At 42.7% G+C, this 18,842-nt stretch overlaps 1 protein-coding gene and 1 pseudogene across 1 annotated transcript; both read right to left on the bottom strand.

Annotated features, from left to right (window-relative positions):
• Positions 1-493: 493 nt before the first annotated feature.
• Positions 494-1,535, bottom strand: LOC143625441 (nicotianamine synthase-like; annotated as a pseudogene).
• A 774-nt stretch (positions 1,536-2,309) lies between these two features.
• Positions 2,310-18,475, bottom strand: LOC143625510 (ATPase GET3A-like). Its single transcript, XM_077095828.1, has 7 exons — positions 17,982-18,475; positions 3,875-3,996; positions 3,604-3,754; positions 3,404-3,514; positions 3,201-3,330; positions 3,024-3,139; positions 2,310-2,559 (listed from the first exon to the last, which is right to left on the bottom strand). The coding sequence occupies exons 1-5, from the start codon at positions 18,231-18,233 to the stop codon at positions 3,286-3,288; spliced, it is 681 nt and encodes a 226-aa protein (XP_076951943.1). The 5' UTR covers positions 18,234-18,475; the 3' UTR covers positions 2,310-2,559; positions 3,024-3,139; positions 3,201-3,285.
• Between the last annotated feature and the right edge of the window lie 367 nt (positions 18,476-18,842).

Below are 18,842 nucleotides of genomic sequence, written 5' to 3'. Positions count from 1 at the left end.
GAATTCGCATATATTAAAGATCACATCATTTATGCACTTCCAAAGAGTCCATATGGTAATTAGGAACACCGTTTGGTTAAGTTGCCACCCCTTTTAATCGTTACTTATTGATCGACGTTTATGATTAATCTACTATTAACCTAATGATTTTTATCGTTACCTTTAAACCCAAACTTTACTAACCAAATATCAACTTAGTACCAACAATACACTAATTGATGGGATTAATACCAACAAGTGTCACATCTTATTTTTCATATAGAGTATGCATTTATAGTTATTAATGTAGAAAGATATGTTTAATGATACTTTGTGCAAGTATTAACATACAATGACATAATTCTTAACCATCACATATGTAAATCTTTTATTTCTTGAAATCAAGTCACACCGACGACAAAAAACACAGTCGATTACATTTAGATCACACAACTTTAACCATGCATACGGATTAAAGCTTAGAACAACACAACACAGCTCGATTCCTATCGAACTAATCATCAATCATTTTCATATTATTAGGGGACTGTTGAAAGCTTGAAAGTCACAATACTTGCAACTTGTTGGCATGAGAGAGCCATTAGCCAAATGTTGAAAGTTATTATGATCAGTGTTTGCTGGCTTCGTATACTTTCGTGAGATCACGATAGAATTTATGACATCGTCGTCAGGATGGAAAACTGAGAGAACATCAAACCCTTGAAGAACTTGAGGGTCCACGACCGGGTAGAGAAAAGCACGAGCACCATGGGCGCTCCTTAGCATGAGAACGGCACCAGGGGCCATATACTCGGCTAAATGTTGGATAACCTTAGTTTTCTCGTCGATATCCATTCCCACCAACGCAGCCAAGAAAACCACGTCATATTCTTTCAACTCATCGGTTACATCCATAATGTCAGCAGTGTGGAAGACCATTCTTTTGGACAAGTCATCATCAGATGCAACGAGACGAGAAGCCATTGAATTTGCTAGCGAGTCATTGTCATAGTTGTGAAAGGTTGTGTTTTTGAGATGGTAAGAGGCCAAGACGATTGAGGTGAGGGGTAAGGGGCCTGATCCCACAAATGCGACACGTTTAGGGGCTTGTGACGTGGCAGAGTAGTGTTGGTTGAGGATGTTGTACTCATGACTTGAGGTAGTTTGAGTAGTAAGGAAATACGTCGAGATGTTGAAGAGGATTTTTGAACGAGCCTAAAATAGTCGAGAAGTGAGCTTCAAGATGGCCCTCGGCCACACCACATAGTTTAATAAGCTTAGATGTAATTTGTTGAATATTTCCCGGGAGAGTGGCTATGTTGATGGAAGAGTGAGGGATGCATGCGTGGACAAGCTCGGAGAAAAGGATGTTAACATTGTTACAAGGTTTGAGCGTTTCGAGCTTTGAAAGTTTTTCATAAATCTCGCAAACTTTCTTTACTAAGGTGATATTATTATGGAAGGATTCCATGTCTAAGAAACACAAGCTTTACAATTACAAATTGATTTGGTTTCAATATGTTGGTGTAGAATTGCTAAGAGTTACTTCATATATATATATATATATATATATAGGCACATGTAGGTCCCACACATCAAGGGATGAACCTTGCCATTGTTGTTTGATGCTAAAAACTATTATGCTTTCACATGTTCTTGTTCACACTATATTCATATATATTACTAATATATACACATACACCTCTACCAACATATTATATTAGTGTCAACTCCTAGGTGAGAACGAAGTAACAATACTCGACGCAGACCTTAAACACGTCATCCTGATGAACGGTTCAGCACCATTGTCCATCGTTGCGCCCAAACAAAAGTCGTATTTAGAGGTTAATAAAAAACATGTTAATATATGTAGGTCAATGATAATAACATTAAACAAGTAAGTTGTATAATGTTATCTCTGTCTCATTCACAACTTAATTATAATTTTTCATCACAAGCTTTTATTTTTGAATGATAAAAGATGGAATGAGAAGGAAGAATTGTATAAACTAGTTTTATACACGTTCGGTGACACGTACTTTAATATTATAATGACAAAACTATCTTTCTTTCATTCTAAAACATAATAGATGATAAAATGATTTAGGAAATAATAATATGGTCCACAAATATTATAAGGACACTACTAGAACTAGAATAAGAATGTTGTTTAAACATACATATTAAACTTTTAATGATTAGAAAAAAAAATAGCGAGCTTGGCTCGAGCTTTTTAATGAGCCGAGCTCGAGTTTGGTTTTTCAGCTCGATAAAGTTAACGAGCCAAGATCGAGCCAGCTCGTTTAAATTTGAGCTCGAGCTAATTGAATTAAAGAATTTGGATTATTGTAATCTAAATCTAATAAACTGGAGAAAACAAATTTAACAGACTCGAAAAAAGGTGTTGGTTTACTTCTTGGTTTTCCTCGCCTTTTCTAGTTCTGCTACCACTTCTCTAAGCTCTGTTTGTAGATTCGAAACTCGAAGTTCCAGCTCTTCTACGGTTCCTCGAGCAATCGAGTGTTCGTACGGTTTTCGAAAATGCTGCGAAAATGCTTTTAAAGCTTCCACTCCACAAACCTGTGCATTAAATCATGTTATTTAAAAAATAAATAAATAAACAAATAGTATACAAGCCTGCAAATTATAATGTGATTGATGAGGGGTCAAGTGTGGTTTATTTTCAAGGGTAGATTAGTCATTTTGCCTAAAAATTATAAAAAAACATCAAGAGAATGAAATTTAGAGAACATTTGTGCTGCATGACTGCAATGAAGGGTCAACAAGGAAATCTTACTAAGGGTAGATTAGTCATTGAGGTAAAACATGTAGTGTGTGTTATAGTGAAGTTAAAGAATGATTGTATACAAGGGTAGATTGGTCATTTTGCTAAAAGAAAGTTTCCTGCTTGCTAGACTAGTCACTCAAGATTGCAACAAATATCACATATTATGGCTTCATACCCTTGAGGGATCAATGATGATTATTACAAGGGTAGATTAGTCATTTTCTGACAGTAAAGCTTTCAACTTGGAAAACCATACCTCTTCCGGCAGCAACGGCAACTTTGTAATATTGAAGTCGTCATATAACATGTAGAACTGATCTAAATATTTCTGTTGCATTTTCATTCTAGCTTTCAGCAACTTGGATTCAACACCTAAAACCGGTACACTTTTATACACTCAAAAAAAATAAAAATAAAATATATTCATATGTACCTTCTTCATCAAATAGCACTTGATTAATGATAATATTATGTGAATCTATCTCAAATTTAGTGAGTTCTTGCACCAATCTCTCTGTCTACAGGAATTCTGGGATGCATACGCATACAAAAGTTGTCAAGTCCTATTAAAGAATTAAAAAAAAGTCAAAACCTTTTTATATTAAACATTACAGAAAAAGAACTCAAAACCGTTACCGGATCTTTGAACTGCTTGTTGACTTGTTCAATCACGTCTTTCATGCCCTCAAGCTTTCCAAGTATCGCATCCTCACCAAACTCTTCTCCAACGCCAAACAAACGACCCATCTGCCATTAAAATGAGAAAAAACAAGTCAACTCATACAATATGTTGTTACAAGTTAAAACGTATATTTATAGGAGCAAAAAGAAAGTACCTGGCCCAACAAGCCACCAAATTTACTCTTTAAGCTCATCATTTTGGTAAGACCTTTTTCTAACGTTGACGGGTATTGTAACAACCGAAGCGTGTGTCCAGTGGGAGCAGTATCAAATACTATCACCGAGTAATCCATCGTTTGTACCAACCTTATGTCAGATTATATTAAAAAAATAAATGTTATATCGTGGAACAACCTTGATCTAAATTTCACTTGAGATGTCTTCCTTTGACAATTTAATGTCAAAATTATAAAAATGGAATCTTACTTTAGCATCTCCGCAAAACTCATAGCCTCATCGATTCCAGGAATTGAATTTGCTAAATCTGACAAGAAACCGTCCATTCCTTCTTGCCCGTTTTGTCCTTCCTCCACATTCGGATCCACCTCCTAGAAAAGATAGAACTATCCATTATATCACAATATTAAGAAACAAACTCGCCACAAGTTATATAGTTAACGAAGATCGTTCCACTTCATCATATCATGCAAATTATTGAAAAATTAAAACTAAAGCGGAAACCCCTTGGCCAACTAACAGAATTAACACAAGTCAATTACATCAATCACCAATGTGGTTAAAGGCGGAAAACAGTGAAAACTGGATTCATTTATTACTCGAATGCCAGAAAAACCCATGCAGAAGTCATTCATAAATTAACACAACATACACTGTTAAATTTTGAGTTCTAACAACTTGATATGTTCATATAACTCATAATTATTCTAAACTTTCAAACTATTAATAAAATCATATTAATTCATAATTTTTCAAATCATCCCTTCAAATTTCACTTTCATCCCTTCAAATTTCACTTTCTTTCAAAACCGACTCGTAAACTTTGAGTTCTAACAAAATGCTTGTTTTCCAAAATTAATCAATAATTTTTTTTATAAAAATCCAATATTTTAAATAAAAGGACCCAATTACAATAGAGAGGTGGATAAGTGGGCAACAAGTTGCGCCGCCACCCCTTTTGAATGGTGAAGAGGTAGGTCCCAGCAGAGCCCGGTTGGACCCGCAAGACTCACCTTGAAAAGGGACGTCTGCGCAGTTGAACCCGCAAGACTCCTTAACGGACGTCTGCGCGGTTGAACCCGCAAGACTTAACTTAAGGGACGTCTGCGCAGAGACCAACTGGATCCACAGGACCCACCATGCTCAGAGACGTGACGTCCTTACGCGCAGTACGCAAGCTGGTCCCGCAGGAAAAGCCTCCCAATGGTGAAGTACTCCGCCTGTTCCCGCAGCTGCGGATACAAGCCATCAGGGAAGGCTACCCGCGCAGCAAGGCTACACGCACAAGGCACTTATAATAATTCAGTAATGTCACCTGAAGAAGGAATGAGCAAAGCCGGGAATACTCCCGCCCAAATGAGCCAGTCCATACGATACTGGAGGATCTTTTGTACTGTACCTGACGAGGTATGGACAAAAGATCTGACCAAAGATACGACAGCTCACTGACAACAGTATGACGAGCAGCACGCTCTTGTACTGTATGTCACTATTAGCCGCTGCCTACTCACCAACCTGTCGGAGGACGTGCATAGCCTGCAGTTGGTGGAACAGGAATAGTACACAGCCGGTCTGGTCACTATCAGCCGCTGCCTACCCACCAACCACCAGCATGGCATGTGCGTAGCCCACAGTTGGCAGAACAGGAACACTATTCAGCCGGCTGTACCTTCTTGGAAACCTACCTTCGGCTATAAATACTCCAACACCTTGGAATGGTATGATCATCTCATCTTATCTCATATCTTATATCTTGATATATTACCTGATATCTGCTCTAGTCATTCTCTTAATATACACTTATATTCAAGAGCAATCTAGTCGGATTCTCACGCCGGAGGGTGGTCACAAGGAGGTACCCCCCCTTTCTCAGTGACGAGCTCACGGTGTCTGTTTTGCAGGTTATCAGAAGAACCATCTTTGCCGGATCTAACCCCTTGTGGGAAACATCTATTTAACCCCCAGATTATCCGTAATCTGCCCGGGGTCGATTAGTGTTTCTTCATTGGCGCCATCCGTGCATAAAAGCTAGAACTTAATCCTTTTCAGTTTTCTCAAAACTTCTGGAAAGATGGTTAAAGTTACTCCGGTCCCAAAACCAACGAGTGACCAAGAAACCCCGGTAACCACAACCCCAGCTACTGGTAGAGGTGCACAAATCGGTTTTTTTGAAAAAACCGGTTCGGTTATTAACCGGACCGGTTTTTTTTATCCAGAAAAAAACCGGTTCGGTTATTAACCGGTTTTTGTCAATGAAAACTCAAACCGGCCAAACCGGTTTGGACCGGTTTAGAAACCGGTTAGAACCGGTTATTAAACCGGTTTTTTTACAACCGGTTTTTAATAACCGGTCTAACCGGTTAACCGGTTTTTTTTTTTTTTTTTTTTTTTTTTTTTTTTTTTTTTTTTTGCTTTAGGGTTTAGGGTTTCGTTGTTAGCATTCTTTGCTTGGAAGATTAAAAACACATAACTTTCATTTATAGCTTTTACATTAAAAATACAAACATTAAATCGTTATCGCATATTCGTAACTCAAAAATACAAACATTAAAGAATGCTTAGACACGATTACATTAACAAGTTGATGTTTGTTACTCATTTTCTTCGCTACCCGATCCCGAGCTATTCCTTAGGTAATCGTCGTACGCGGCTTCTTCATCGGTCATTGGTTGAGTGTGTCCTTGATTGACCTCGTCTTCATACAAGGCCGCCTCATACTCCATTTCCCCCTCGAGTGAGCGTTGATGTTGTGCCCTATCTAAAGAGTCCAAGTAATCCTTGTAGCAAATCGACATCTCTACAGCTGGTGGAGTGAGTCGAGTCCTCCTAATCGATATAACCCTGCCAGAAACAGAAAAAGCAGACTCCGAAGCTACCGTGGAAGCTTGGACCGTTAGTAAATCTTTGGCCATGGCGGCGAGGATCGGAAACTCATCCTCCTTACCTCTCCACCAAGCCAGCATATCAAGACTTCTAAATTCATCCGGAGTCATGTGTTTCACAAAGTTGGTACCACCATACCTTCCAAGTTCACTGCTTGGGGTGTTTACCCTTTGACGTTTACCGGCGTCTTCCCAAATCATGTAGTACATCCCCATTTCAAGGTCGGTTTGGGATTGGGATTGGGCAACAGCTCTTAACGAGTCATGAATTTGGGAAGACGACCCGTGTTTTGTAAGGTAAACATCATACATGTTTGCCAAGGTGGTGTTGAAAGCATTCTTTAAAGTTTGGTTATAATGGGGGTTTTGATCGTCGTTTAACTCTAGCTCATCACAAATTTTTTCTATTAAAGCTTCAACACCACCAACATTGATGCAAGGGTTTAACGCAGCCGCACAGGTCAAAACAGCGGGTAGTTGTTGAAAATATTTTCTAAATTTTTCTTTCATTTTTGCACCCATATCAAAATAAGGTGCACCCCTACAATGAATTTCAGTCAACTTTGTGCACATGACAGCAATTTTTGGTAAAGCAATGGGGCTTGTTGGATAGTAAACCCCGGATAAACTAGTTGTGCAAGATTTAAAAATTTGAAGAACCTCCGTAACGATCTCAATCAATAACCAGTTTCTAGGATCGTACGGTGCACATTTACCCCTATTTGACAAAATTTGATGAAACGCAATTAACGATTGTTTTTGTTGGATGGCTTTCTCAAACATTTCACAAGTCGAGTTCCATCTTGTTGGACAATCCCAATTAGGCCCCAACCATTGACAGTTAGCTTCTTCACAAAATTTTTTGTATCTTGAAAATGTTGAATTGTTGCTAAAAACATCTCGTAACATTCTTTTAAAATTGTTTCTTTGCGTTTCGATCACGTTTAACCCATCTTGCACGGCCAAGTTGATAATATGTGCAATGCATCGGCTATGAAAAAACGCTCCATCACAGATAGGTTTATACTTTAATTTTAAATGGCCAACCGCGGCCGTATTGTTGGACGCGTTATCAAACGATATTGAAAAGATTTTATCTTCAATCTTGTATTGTCGAATGACTTTATCCAAGAGTTTAAAAATATTTCTACCCGTGTGCGGGTAATCAAACAATTGAAACGCAACGGTTCGTTTCATCATTTGCCACGACCGGGGGTCAACCCAATGAGCCGTCACACAAATGTATGAGTCGGGCGAACCATTAGGTACCGACCACACATCCGTTGTTAAGTTCACACCAGTTTGTAAGTTTGAAAAGTATGAAATTAGTTCGGATTTAGCGTTTTTCCATGCTTTAAGACAATCTCTTCTAAGGGTCGAACGACTTACGTGTTGGTAGCGTGGTTGAACATACTTTTGCATCATCTCCGTGAATTGAGGGTTGTCGAAGTGGTTGAAAGGAAGTGATTGTTGAATCACAAAGTTGCCAAACTGTTGACGTACCGCTTCAAGGTCGTACGTAAACACCGTTCCTTGATTCGTCATCTCCGGCTGCGAACTACTTCCGGATTCGTCCTTCAAGACCTTGCAAGAGGGCTTTTCTACATGAGCTCTTAAACTGGAGTTTGCTTCTTTGTTATAAAACTTCAAACAATGTTTGCATCTAGCTTTTTGGGTTCCGTTAGACATTTCGCATAGGTCGAAATGTTGCCAAATATCTTGGTTTCGTTTCGTGGGGATGACCCGAACGACGGTTTCTCCCGTGTTCGAGGCACCCATGTTGACCGATGAAGCAGCACTTTGGGAGGCCATGATAATCGACTACGAATTAAGAGTGGTATACTCGAGTATGAAATAAACGACTACGAAAGAAGAGCGTTTGGAGTTGTATAATCGCGTATGAAATAAACGTTTAGAGCGTTTGGAGTTGTATAATCAAGTGTGATCTAACCAATACCCAACCTAAACTATATATAGATGTTTGTGGGGGTAAAATGGTAAAAAAACAAAAAAAAAACGGCTAAAAAACGGTCAAAAAAAAAAAAAAACGGCTATAAAGCCGTTTGGTAACGTTCGAAAACCGGTTTAACCGGTTAACCGGTTATTAAAAAACCGGTTAACCGGTTTTTTTTATAACGGTAATAAACCGGTTATTTTAAAAACCGGTTAACCGGTTTTTTAATAACCGGTTATTAAAAAAAACCGGTTATAAAAAAAACCGGTTATAAAACCGGTTTTGGCTCCAAAACGTATAACCGATACGTAAACCGGTTACGTAAACCGGTCAAACCGGTTTTTAAAAAAACCGGTTTTTAAAAAACCGGTTTCCGGTTGAACCGGCCAAACCGGTTCCGTAACCGGTTTTTTTGAACACCTCTAGCTACTGGGGGGAATACCGGCGACTACACAGTTTTTACGAACACTACCCCGGTTACCCAAGCCGGGGCAAGTGCAGTAAATTTTACGAACACTACCCCAGTTACCCGAGCTGGGGCAAGTGCAGTAAATAATCTTTCACTGGGATTCAACGATACCCAGTTAGAGACAACGAACGAGGCTCCCCCGCCAAACACTCGATGAAGTTAAAGCGTGGGCGGAAGCACGTCAAAAAGAATTCCAAGCTGAGTTGGATGAACGCTTACGTTCACTCCAACAGGCTGATGAATTCAGAGAGTACTTGGACGATGATTCGGAGGAATCCGATAGTGACGCAAACCCTCGTCATAGGGCGAAAGGGAAGCGTAAGGAAACGGACTCCCAACCGAGAAGGCATTTTGGAGAAACCTTCAAACCAAAAAACGCGGGTGGAACCCCACGGGACTTCAAAACATTTAGAGCAACTGCTGCAAAGGCGGGAACGTCCAAATTTGCAAGGGACATTGCGGAAGCAATCGCCCCGAAAAGTGCCAAACAGATGTCCAACATCGGCACTTACGATGGTATATCTGATCCAGACGATCATTTGAACAGATTCATAGCGGGGCAACCGTCAGTAATTGGACGGAACCTACGTGGTGTTACATGTTCCAAATGACGCTTGTTGGGCCAGCTAGAGCGTGGCTATATCGTCTACCGGTCAACCACATCTACGATTGGGCAGACTTCCAACAGAAGTTTAGCCAACACTTCAGCCAACAAAGAAAGTATACCGAAGAGCAATGGACAATCCTCAATTGCATTCGAGAGAAAGATGAATCTTTGCCAGACTTCATCACTCGCTTCAACTCAAAGAAGCTAAGTCTGGGTAATATTAGCGAAGATCTTGTTCGCGCTGCTTTCATCCAGGGCGCGAAAGACCCAGAGCTCATCCGCACCTTAACGGGTAAAGATGGCATGCCATCCACATGGGATGCCATCATGACAGCAGCTAAACGCTTTGCGGAAACGGAGAAGCAACTGGGTAGAGATCTCCCCCAGAGCACAAACCTCTACACCCAGAAAACAAGAGAAGACAACGTCCTTACCGCCCGACTAAACAAAAAGCGGAAGCTAGGCATTTGGCAGTCAAGAGTAAACTTTGACACCTCATCCGGCTTGCAACATCGGTTAGGCGGAAGGATAACGTACAGTCGAACCAGAACTCCAGATGGACGCCACTCACCAAAAGCGTCACCGAGATATTCGCCACTGAGAAGCTCCCATGGCCAAAGGCTCCAATAATCCGACATCGTCACAATGCTGATCGGAGCAAATACTGTGACTTTCACAGGACAAAAGGCCACAACACTGAAGAATGCACAGACGTGAAGGACATCGTCGAAGCATTTGTCAGAGATGGAACGCTCGCGCACCTCGTGGCGTAACGAATGCTGAGCAAGCTGATGCGTGTAGAACCCCAGTTGGGGAAAACACGAATAAAACTGCAGCTTCAATGCTGGAGACTACATACTGCGTAAACAACGAGATTCTGAACCAAGTGCATATCGGCTCGAAAGGCTCGATGACACTCCCAAGAACATGGAAGGGAGCTCAATTACACAGTCTGCATGTAGATCAATTCCAAACTTGTAAAAGAAAAGGCCCAGAGCCACTTCTAATGGAAATGATTCTCCTTATCACATTGACGCTGATGGTCTTACATTTATACTTACGAACTTTCCACACTGATATGCCGGTCTTCACCGCATACATAAGTGGGGAAAGAAGTCGTTGCGTGTGGAAGGCGGCAAAACCCGCATAAACACAAAAAAAACGGCAAACCTTCACGCAGGTCAGTCACAGGTAAAGTTTGGTCATCCCACTAAATGAAAGTGCCGGTCCTAACCGCACAAATCATGATAGAGGAAACCGAACTAACCCATTGACAACCATGCGTCGAACGGTTAATTTATTCAAAACACTGATATGGCGGTTTTCACCGCATAAATAAGTGTAAAGAAATCGTTGCGTGTGGAAGGCGGCAAAACCCGCATAAACACAAAAAACGGCAAACCTTCACGCAGGTCAGTCATAGGTAAAGTTTGGTCATCCCACTAAATGAAAGTGCCGGTCCTAACCGCACAAATCATGATAGAAGAAACCGAACTAACCTATTGACAATCGCGCGTCGAACGGTTAACTTATTCTAAACACTTAGAAAATTTCTAAGGAAAAGATGAGGAAAACCTCCACGCAGGTCAGATATAGGTAAAGTTTAGCCATCCTAAGTGCAAGTGACGGTCTTACCCGCACAATCACGAAGGAGGAAGCAAAACTTCAACCTATTATCTACCACGTTCAAAGGTTAACTTATTCAGAACACTTGGAAGGTTGCTAATTTAAACTAAAGTATGCATGAGCAAGTCATATAACGTTTATAAAGCAAGTCATCCAGTGAAAGTAGCGGTCCTACCCGCACAAAGATTTATATTTCATAATAATTCAAGTATTACAAGAATGGCCGGGTAACTACCCGCCTACATGAATATAAATCTATACAATGTAAACCTATCCTAACAGTGGGAAGGGATCTTAAGGTTCAAGCTTCAGGACCACTCCCTCCAAACCCACTTGTACCCGCACCATCAGTTGGCTGTGGCGGTTCAAGGAAGGTCTTTAGAATGGCTAGCCCATCATCAGCAGCAGCAACTTCGTTCACCTTCTCCACCACCGGATGCAGGAAGGCGGCATACTGGTTCACTGCTTGGTCATATACAGCTTCAGTATCCACATCATATAAAGGGAAGTTGGAAGGCGGGATGCCTTTCTCAACGAACCCTAGACCAAGCAGGAAGCCGGCCTTTTCCCCATCCTCATGAGAAGCGTTGAGGGTTGCGCTCATGGCATCGTCGTATGATGTGTCTGTGAAGACTCGATGCACAACCTACAAGAAAAAATACAAGTATCAAAACCTTTTCTATGTACAAAGAAAAGCGTAAAGATATTATGAAATTACGCATACCTGAGACAACGCTTCTCGAAGAAGCCATTCCTTGGCAACCAGAGCCTCCTGGAGGGCAGCTTGAGCTTGGTTACGGGCGCGTTCGGCTTCACTTTTGTTAAGGTTGGCGAGCAACACTTCCTTAGCAGCAGCCTCTTCAACGCCCTTTAGCTTCCGCTCAGTGTGGTCAAGCACGCCCCTCTGGTCCAAGATCTCCTGGAGCTTCTTGGCGTCTTCCATAGCTAAGGCATCATGAGCCTGCTGGAGCCCCTCTAGCTTGGCTTTAAGCTCCTCATTCTCAATGCGTAGAGGCTCAGCAACAGCTTCAGCCTTGGTGGCCCTCTCAGTTGCGTTCCGTGCAGTTTCCTTAGCCAGCCGAAGCTGTTCGTTAACAGCTTGGGCAGCCTTGGAACGGGCCTCGAGACGGGCCTGAACTTCAACTTCAAGGGCCTGGAAGGCCTTCTCCTTTTCCGCAGCCACTGCGGCAAGCCTCCTGTTCTCCTCCCGGATGGCCCGCGCCTGAGCCACTTCCAGGCTACGCGCCGTCTTTAACTTGTCGTTTTCACGACAAAGTAACTCGACGCGCGGCTGCATCCAGGCAAGGAGAATCCGCAGTTCATTCGACAGCCTACCCTCCTGGTAGCTGGACATGGCTTCCCCCAGCGCACCAGCGGGGGCGGCGTGGCGCGCCCATTCGACGCATTCTACAGGCGTCCGAAGGGTTGTTCCTCGGCGGATGTTCCATCGTGGAACATACACTTCATTGGAATCCGACACTGCAAAAGCAAAAAGCAGTTAGGAAAAGATGATAAAAAAAATATATATATAAAATAAAGGCCAAAATAACCCTACGCACCTGTAGGGTCGACGACAGGCCTGTAGCCGCCAAACCCATCACCCGAACCTAACGGATATCCATCCAAGAGGTCAGGCAGATGGGAAGGAGGCAGAGATTGGCTTGACGCACCAACCCCGGACATACCTGAAGGACCGGCCGTAGTCGCCGGCGCCGGATGAGGCATAGCGGAGGCCGCCGTGGTAGAAACCAGCGGAGGTGAACTCACCGGAGGGGAACTCACAACCGCGGCCGCGGCTGTGGAAGAATCCACAGAAATACTCACCGCCGGCTCAGTGAAAGAATCAGTGAATATGGCACTGACAGCCGGCGGGGACGTCGTCACAGTTGGAACAGTTGGCTCAACCGGGTGAGCAACTGAACCAACTGAAGCAGGCGCAGTCGCCTGGGTCATAGCCTCAGGAAGGTTGACCAAACCTACCTTCATGGGTCCAGAACTGCTACCTCCCGCTCCACCCTGGAATGCGGTAGCATCCACGCCTGCACAAAGAAGATATAAGTATAATGGTGGAAAGCTATGCAGTAAAAGTAAAGGATGATTATACTTACGGGTTTTCTTGAGCCTAAAAGTGCGAACAGGCGGGGACGAACCCGATGGAGCCGGCCTCTTCATACCAGTCACCGTCGTCGTCCTGGGCTGCTCGGAGGTGACAGTAGTCTCAGCCTCCGGAGCAGTGGTCTCAACACCACCTGGGTTCCCCGCCGCCTCCTCGCTCTCGGTCTCCGAGTTTGACCGGTTCCCCGGATCGGCAGTGGAGGCAACCTTCGCCTTCCCCTTCCCGCCGGCAGCCTTCTTCTTCCTCGCCAATAAAGGACCATCTGCGGATTCCTCATCAGAAGATGACAAAATTAGAGGAATTCCCGCAGAGGTTTGAGCATTGAGAGGGCGAGGGTCAAAAAGTTCTTTACCTGGCCGCCTGGCGCTCAGGATCTCATGGCCTGGCGGGTAGACCTCCACGAACCGATCCGCCGTTTACTCAAGGATGGGCAACTCGTGCTCATCTAGAGCACGAGTACCCATCCGAGCGGGACCATCACTCTCCCGCGGCTGCAGGAGAGACTGCAAGTCGTTTCCCTCTGAAATAAAAAAAAGAAACAGTTAGAAGAAAAACCTATATCAACAAAGAAGACAGAGCATACCGTAAGGGACAGAGTTCAAACCGTATTCGAGGACGATGGGAATCTGTGACGCCTCTTTCCACACCCGGCTCATCCCGAGCATCACCATCCCGGACTCCGCAAAGCGGTACACCGGAGTCTGGATCCGGGAGATCTTGGCGAACCATTCCACCTCCTGGTAGTTAAGGGCGTGAAGGGCGGGGAGTGCTCTCCCATTCTTAAACGTCATCGCAAGGGGGACGACGCGAGCGGAGATATAGAAAAACTCCCGCTTCCACGACCGAAGACTGCGCTCGGTAGCGCAGATCTTCAAACCCTTGATCCGATTGACCAAGGTGTACCACCCCTGGATGCACCTCCAGGAGTAGAAGGTCATCAACCGATCAACGTGGGGCTCCACGCCCAGAATGAGGCACACCCACTCAAAGTGGCGGATCTTGGCGATCGTCATCGGGTGTACCTCCGTCAGATGCACACCGTGCCTCTCCAAGACACGGTATACAAACTTCATCAATGGGAACCTGAGATTCCCATAGACGAAGAATGCAGCGTACACCCCTATCTTGCCCTTGGGGGCATCGTACACCGTCTGGTGTGGCTCCGGAAACTCAGGCTCGAACGGCTCGAGCATGAACTTCCGGACGACGTACTGATAGAGGTCGGCCGGAAGAGCACACTGGCACTCGCCAGCAGTACTCTTATCGTCCTTATCGGAAGTGGACGACGGATTCTCGACGAACACGTCAGACTCCTCGGCAGTAGCCTCAACATCATGGGAAGAAGACATTCTGGAAGGATGAAAGGCAACGATTTCAGAAAGAATATTCGACGGAAATCGCTTAGAAGGAGAAGATAGAAGTGAAAGTGTGGATTACAAAGGACCCTCTCCCCCTTTATATACTCATCGCAATAAATGCGATGAATTTAACGCGGAAGAGAGAGAAATCACAGGTGCAATGAAACTATGACACGTGGCGAAAACCAAGCTGGCAACAGCTGTCGAAAGGACGCATGCCATAAATTTCGCGGCCACGCGCCCGAAAACTCGCGCCCACGCGCCTGAAAAAGCGTCTGGAATGACCATGTACTGTCACGTCGCCATAACTTCCTGCACGTCCTGACACTGTCAGAAGAAACTGTCGGACGACGTTTCAACAGTTTGGACTGTTCTTATCCTTTCACCAACTCTTCGAATTTCAAAAAGATTCAAAAAGATTCAAAAGTAAGCGGGAATATACCCCTTACCTTGGCAACCAAGTAACTATAAGACAGGTGCGAGTACAGTGTTGAGACAAAACCCTTCACATACTTAGCACCTGCAGGGAATTGAAGCCAGGAATACCTTGGAAGTAAAGTAACTATAAGACGAGTGCGGGTACAGTGTCAAGGCGAAACCCTTCACATACCTAGCACTCCGCAAGGAATTGAAACCAAGAAGGATCTTCTGGGCAGTGCTTGCGGAAACGGGAATAACATCCCCGCATAGCGGGAACGTCGAGAACTAGATTGTTTGAACCTCCAAGATGGAATTGGTTGTTTAAACATAATTGATCACTATGTTCAAAACTACCAAAACCTCATGGAGAATCTACACAAGTGGAACTCAACGCTCCTGACTTGCGAGGAGGTTACAGACCTACCCGCATCACACCCAAAGATTAAGCAGAAAAGTCGGGAATTTCTGCACGTGACATTAGGACTTCCGCGGGAAGAATCCCCATGGAAAACCTTAAAACTAAACCCTTTTCAAAACCCCTTGTTTAAGTCCAAAAGTTCACCTCACTTATTAACAATTCATGAGAAGAACATTGGACTGGGGGGACTTGAAGAGGTAGGTCCCAGCAGAGCCCAGTTGGACCCGCAAGACTCACCTTGAAAAGGGACGTCTGCGCAGTTGAACCCGCAAGACTCCTTAACGGACGTCTGCGCGGTTGAACCCGCAAGACTTAACTTAAGGGACGTCTGCGCAGAGACCAACTGGATCCGCAGGACCCACCATGCTCAGAGACGTGACGTCCTTACGCGCAGTACGCAAGCTGGTCCCGCAGGAAAAGCCTCCCAATGGTGAAGTACTCCGCCTGTTCCCGCAGCTGCGGGTACATGCCATCAGGGAAGGCTACCCGCGCAGCAAGGCTACACGCACAAGGCACTTATAATAATTCAGTAATGTCACCTGAAGAAAGAATGAGCAAAGCCGGGAATACTCCCGCCCAAATGAGCCAGTCCGTACGATACTGGAGGATCTTTTGTACTGTACCTGACGAGGTATGGACAAAAGATCTGACCAAAGATACGACAGCTCACTGACAACAGTATGACGAGCAGCACGCTCTTGTACTGTATGTCACTATTAGCCGCTGCCTACTCACCAACCTGTCGGAGGACGTGCATAGCCTGCAGTTGGTGGAACAGGAATAGTACACAGCCGGCCTGGTCACTATCAGCCGCTGCCTACCCACCAACCACCAGCATGGCATGTGCGTAGCCCACAGTTGGCAGAATAGGAACACTATTCAGCCGACTGTACCTTCTTGGAAACCTACCTTCGGCTATAAATACTCCAACACCTTGGAATGGTATCATCATCTTATATCTTCATATATTATCTGATATATGCTCTAGTCATTCTCTTAATATACACTTATATTCAAGAGCAATCTAGTCTGATTCTCACGCCGGAGGGTGGTCACAAGGAGGTACCCCCCCACTTCTCAGTGACGAGCTCACGGTGTCTGTTTTGCAGGTTATCAGAAAAACCATCTTTGCCGGATATAACCCCTCGTGGGAAACATCTATTTAACCCCCAGATTATCCGTAATTTGCCCGGGGTCGATTAGTGTTTCTTCAAATGGCAAACCCGATCCTACTAAAAACAAAGTTATCGTTCTTTGGCGTCGAAAAGAGCCAAGACTATTAAACTTAAACTAAACAAATAATTATTCTAAACTTCCGAACTATTAACAAAATCCTATTTAATTCATAATCTTTCAAAATACCCCCTTCAACTTTCACAACTAACCCTTAAACTTTTAGTTCTAACAAAATGCTCTGTTTTTGCAAATAATTCCAAAATAACAGCCAATACCAACCAAAGCATACAAATTAGTGAACCCAAATACTCATGTTTCATGATTAACTTCCAATAAAATTTAAATTCTAACAAAATGCTCTGTTTTTGCAGTTAACCATCCCGATTCACACTAACTCCTAAATTAACCGACAAAAAGAGCCAATACCAACCATAGCATACAAATTAGTGAATAATCAGGAATGAAATCATGATCATATTTAGTGGCGGCCCTTAGGCCTAAACAAGCTAAATAATTTAAACTAAATTTGTTAAGCAAAGATTAAATTCATAACAATTAGCAAAATCACGGTATTAGAATGAGTTTATCACCACACTGAGCTTATAGGTGTTCGAGTCTCTAAAAATATATATATAATATCAGGAGTTTTTTTAAAAGCCGGGCTGAGCGCGGCAACGCCCCTCACCAATGCCTCCCCTGATTATAATCAGTTGCTCTGTTTTTGAATTAACTCCAAAATTAACCAATAATAACAGCCAATACTAACCATATCATACAAATTAGTGAACCCAAATACTCTGTTTCATGATTAACTTCCAATCAATTTTGAATTCTAACAAAATGCTCTGTTTTTTCAATTAACCATCCCAATTCACATTAACTCCAAAATTAACCAATAATAACCATATCATACAATGATACAAATTAGTGAACCCAAATGCTCTGTTTCATAATTAACTTCCAACAAACTTCGATTTCTAAGTTCTAACAAAATGCTCTGTTTTTGCAATTATTTCCAAAATTAACCAACAATGATAACAGCCAATACTAACCATATCATAGTGAGCCCAAATACCCTGTTTTATTATTAACTTCCAATAAAAAAAATTAAATTTTAACAAAATGCTCTGTTTTTGCAATTAACCATCCCAAATCAAATTAACCAACAATAACAGCCAATACTAACCATATCATACAAATTAGTAAACCCAAATGCTCTGTTTCATAATTAACTTCCAACAAACTTTAATTTCCAAGTTCTAACAAAACGCTCTGTTTTTGTAATCAATTCAAAAACCAACCAACATTAATAATAACAGCCAATACTAACCATAGCATACAAATTAGTGAACCCATTAACCAAAGTAGGAGACTTAGTAAACCTCTGCTGAAACGCATCGCTGAGATTATGAGCAGGGTCAGTGGAAATAATAAGAACAGAGGATCTTGCAGAGGCCATCAAGATTGAAAGAATTGAGCTGCAGGTAGTCTTGCCAACACCACCTTTGCCACCAACAAATACCCATTTCAGAGACTGCTGTTCCAGTACGTTTCGCACCGTTCCTTCAGGCATACCACCCATTTTAATCCTATCTTGATTTGGGTTTCTCAAACCCTAGAATTTGGGGGGTTTTGAGGAAATTGATTTGGGAAACGATCTGGGTATTGCGTGTTTTGGAATGGTGTGTGTGGATTTGGAGGGATTTGGGTTCAAAGATTGGATTTTTATTATTATTATTATTATGAACATGAAATTTGTTAAGAAACAGAGGAATTTGGTTTAATTTGATCTAACAGGGTAAAAATCATATCTTAATATTTGTTTTATTAGTTTTTTTTTAAATGGCTGATGAATCTATCAAACGAGCCAAACTGCTCGTGAGCTACTCGAGATCGGCTCGTGAAAAAGCTCGCTCGAGTCAAGCTTAAACGAGCCCGAGCCCGAGCTCAAGCCGAAAAAAAAGCTATTTAATAAATGAGCCCGAGCCCGAGCTTCACTTATCGAGTTCGAGCCGGCTCGCGAGTCTAAACGAGCTTATCAATTATATATTTTTTATAAATATATATACATATATATTTAATAATTATTAATTGATATATATATATATAATTTTATGAAAACAGATAACTAAATAACATATATTATTATATATATAAAGTTATAATGAAAAAAAATCCACAAAATAATAAT

Source organism: Bidens hawaiensis, unplaced genomic scaffold, assembly GCF_021521415.1.
Source record: "Bidens hawaiensis isolate Kalapana, Puna unplaced genomic scaffold, B.hawaiensis_p1.1 tig00004105_1, whole genome shotgun sequence".
Taxonomy (NCBI): domain Eukaryota; kingdom Viridiplantae; phylum Streptophyta; class Magnoliopsida; order Asterales; family Asteraceae; genus Bidens; species Bidens hawaiensis.
This window is presented reverse-complemented; position numbering and strand designations above follow the sequence as displayed.

Bases quoted from the DNA above. Each gene is read 5' to 3' on its own strand.
- LOC143625510 (XM_077095828.1), bottom strand. From the start codon at position 18,233: ATGGGTGGTATGCCTGAAGGAACGGTGCGAAACGTACTGGAACAGCAG. The intron at 3,515-3,603 runs GTACTTTCTTTT...TTTTAATGGCAG, and splicing joins TTGGTGGCTTGTTGGGCCAG to ATGGGTCGTTTGTTTGGCGT. The intron at 3,331-3,403 runs GTAACGGTTTTG...ATTCTTTAATAG, and splicing joins ACAAGCAGTTCAAAGATCCG to GACTTGACAACTTTTGTATG.